Source organism: Xyrauchen texanus, chromosome 15 (genome assembly GCF_025860055.1).
Source record: "Xyrauchen texanus isolate HMW12.3.18 chromosome 15, RBS_HiC_50CHRs, whole genome shotgun sequence".
Classification (NCBI taxonomy): Eukaryota; Metazoa; Chordata; class Actinopteri; order Cypriniformes; family Catostomidae; genus Xyrauchen; species Xyrauchen texanus.
Genome location: NC_068290.1, coordinates 21,788,313 through 21,791,560, shown reverse-complemented (window position 1 = coordinate 21,791,560; position 3,248 = coordinate 21,788,313). Strand labels below are relative to the sequence as shown.

General features: G+C 37.9%; 1 protein-coding gene across 1 annotated transcript; it reads right to left on the bottom strand.

Annotated features, from left to right (window-relative positions):
- Positions 1–600: 600 nt before the first annotated feature.
- LOC127656349 (protein LRATD2-like) lies at positions 601–2,143 on the bottom strand. Its single transcript, XM_052144637.1, has one exon. The coding sequence runs from the start codon at positions 1,809–1,811 to the stop codon at positions 990–992; it is 822 nt and encodes a 273-aa protein (XP_052000597.1). The 5' UTR covers positions 1,812–2,143; the 3' UTR covers positions 601–989.
- Between the last annotated feature and the right edge of the window lie 1,105 nt (positions 2,144–3,248).

The window sequence follows — 3,248 nt, the reverse complement described above, 5'->3', positions numbered from 1 at the left end:
AGAATTAAAATTTTGGGTGAACTTTCCCTTCAAGCAGAGCAAAATCATGAAAATACACAAAAAATGTATTTTGTCTGAAGAGATAAAATATGCCTTCGCATGGGCAAAGTATTGATCTATGGAAGAAATCTGTGATTTCCAATCTCTTTAAACTCTTGCTTACTTGAGCAATTTTATGAAACTGAAGGTTTACTTTTTCCTTTGGGGTGTTTTTCATCATTAAAGGCTTGGATGCAAGTCATGAATTAAATACGCTGGAATCATGAGTCAGCTCAGACTAAATAAATCAATATTCCATCAAATCAACCAAATGAGTTAATCTGGACTGACAGTTGAAATACATTTGAAATAAAAATATCTTCTCTGCACAAGACTATTAAGGCATGGCAAACTGAAAAACAGAGGCCTGAATAGAGCGAGGTCAAGAAAGTGTGTGTGTGTGTGTGTGTGTGTGTAATGCATTTTTCTGAAATCTGTAATTAGGGTTTCTTATTTGGAACTATTATATGATGAAACTTAATCAACAAAGTCATTGTCATGCTGATTATATAATAAGTGCAGTGACAAAACTATGCTTAATTAAAAATACTTTATTGACCCTTTGAAATAAGATAAGGGAATACATACTCAACCACCCAAAAAAAGGTGATATGAAAAAATATTCTCAAAACCAAATACTATACATTAATTCACAAGAGAGTGATAATGGAAAGGCTGTCACAGAAATTCCTCTTGCACAACAAAGTGGATGATCACATCTTTATTATGTAAAGAAAAAGCATCATTTAATCAAAGTTATCTTTGCCAACAAGTACAAAAATTAAATAAAGTGTCACATTTAGAAAAGTACTGCTTACGGAAACTCTCTTGAGAAACTCTGGAAATTACAACACTGTCACTGTGCTTAAGGTTATTACAAATAAAGCATATCCTCCATGACAAGGCTGTTTGCCCACAAGAGTTTGAGCTTGCCCTCCCACTTTGATCCATCAGTTACAACTGTACTCATTCTCAGTGTTTTCTGTGCAATTTAAATGGTTCTCCAGTTCCTGGATGACAGCATCCCTTCCAATTTGGGAATTTCTCCTTTTTTCCATGATCAAATCCTCTAAACTCTGAAAGTCCAGAACGTGACTTTTCTTTTCTGACAGCTGTAGCTTCATCTTATATGGCTGCTTGCCTATTCGTATTTCGCCTCCAGTTTTGAATTCGCGCTTGCCAAACCTGCACCAGGCAGCAAAGCATTCAGAGTTCTTCCAGCAAATGTCTCTGTCTTTTATTCCGACTTGCTCCATGGCATTCTGCACCACAACGTCGGGGCTCAGCGACCGAAACTTATACAGGTCGTTGACCATTCTGCCTCTTTTACCTTGACTTGCGTCGTAAAGAAAGTCGCATTTAATCTCATTTCTGAACAAATGAACCACCTGTAATTCCCCAACACACACTGCCCAGTGCGGGTACTGACCGACAGCGATGAACTCCACCAAGTCGCCAGGTTTGCACTTATGTGGCAAGTTGTCGCACGACAGCGTCCCCATTTCGATCATCCTGATACTCCTCTCGTAAACACACTCATCTCGATAATATACCGCGCATTCTAACTCGTTTCGGCAGTCGTAATGGTTGTCCTCAATGTTCGGATCCTTCTCGGTCTCATCAGTATTCTCGTCTTGCTCGTCGTCATCAGTGGAGAAAATATAAGACACGCCGATCCGTGGAGCTTCGTCCTCTGGGTCAAATCCATTAGGGTCAGCAGTGGGTAATTCATTGTAATTCAAATGAGTAAGTTTTTCCACTTGATTCCCCATAACAATGTCTGAAACTCGTCCCACCTGTATAAGACAGGGAAGGAAGATCTTACAAACATGACACGCAATCCGGCTTTGGAGCCCAGATCTGGTCTAAATCCATGTCTTCTTTTTATCGACGAAGCTGTTTAGAGTTATTATCTGATGTGCGTTTTGGCATATCATACGGGTATCCAATATGTTTGCCAGCACACTTTTTTACAGTCAGATCAGATGGTGAGTTTCAGCGTGCGTTCTGAACAGGTGCGTCTCACCTGCCAACTTCCTGGTATGAACTGCAGACGAGGGAATACCGCGCCAGACACAACGGGTGACTGGTTTGACTGGTTCTTTCCTTTTGACCGAATGGGTGGTGTCCACTGATTTTTTAAGTCCTGGCATGCAGTTGCGTGAGTGAACAGTAGCTCTCGATGTTTACTTAAGACACTGTCAGTTAAAGAGACAGTGCGCATTTAAAGCAAAGCGGATTTTAGTTATTTCTTCATATGAACAAAGCCAAGGTAATTCACTGAGATCGTTAGTAATTCATAGTCTACCTTTCTGACCAGAATTTGGTCATTTTGACGTAGAGCAAAAGAACGATTTTTAGCGTTTTTTCCTGTTCAGAACTGTGCCCTCAAACATGTTGACAAAATGTTCACACAATGTGAAGATACAACAGGTTACTACTATAATTAGCTACATTTGCCTATTTTCATTGCATGCCTTTCTTTTAGGGCTGGGCGATATGGCCAAAATTGTTATCACGATAACGTTTTCATACTGTTCGATATCGATATTTATCACGATATACATTTACACATTGCACTTTCTTTTTTTTTTTTATTTCAAATTTGATGGAAGAAAATAAGAAAAAATTAATTCTAAACACTCTGTCTAAACAGAGACTGCCAAAAGCAGTGGGGTCTGCGGGATCTTTTACCAATTTTACCGTCTTTTACCGTTTATCAATTGAAAATGAATGTTAAAAGATCATCTGTTTGTTCTGAAGCATAGTGACAGTCCAGTATTTGTTGGAATATTTATATGGGTTGGGTGTTTTATATTAAAATGAAATATGTTTTATATTTCTTTAGATTCAGATACACAAGTATGGGGGATAGAAGCCCTTGTGACTGTGGAATGATGCTTAATGTGGCTTCAGGGGTGTCCCGAGAGAAAATTTAGAAAACGTTTATTTTTTTAAATGTAAAAAACATTTGTATATTTTCATTAAAGTGAGAGACCAACTAGTAATTTTAGTCTTTCCTTAACCATTCCAGACATCTAATTAATTTTCACAAAATTATAACAGAAATCGATTTGTTTATTATTAAAGGCTTGTAACATGCTGATTAATAAAGATACATTTAGAAGGGGAAAACGTTATGGTCTAAAAGGTGCTTTGAAACCATGTTAACTCATGCGGCACTTCATGTCTACACAAATGCAGGGAAA

Coding starts and splice junctions, on each gene's coding strand:
- LOC127656349 (XM_052144637.1), bottom strand. CDS start 1,811: ATGGGGAATCAAGTGGAAAAACTTACTCATTTGAATTACAATGAATTA.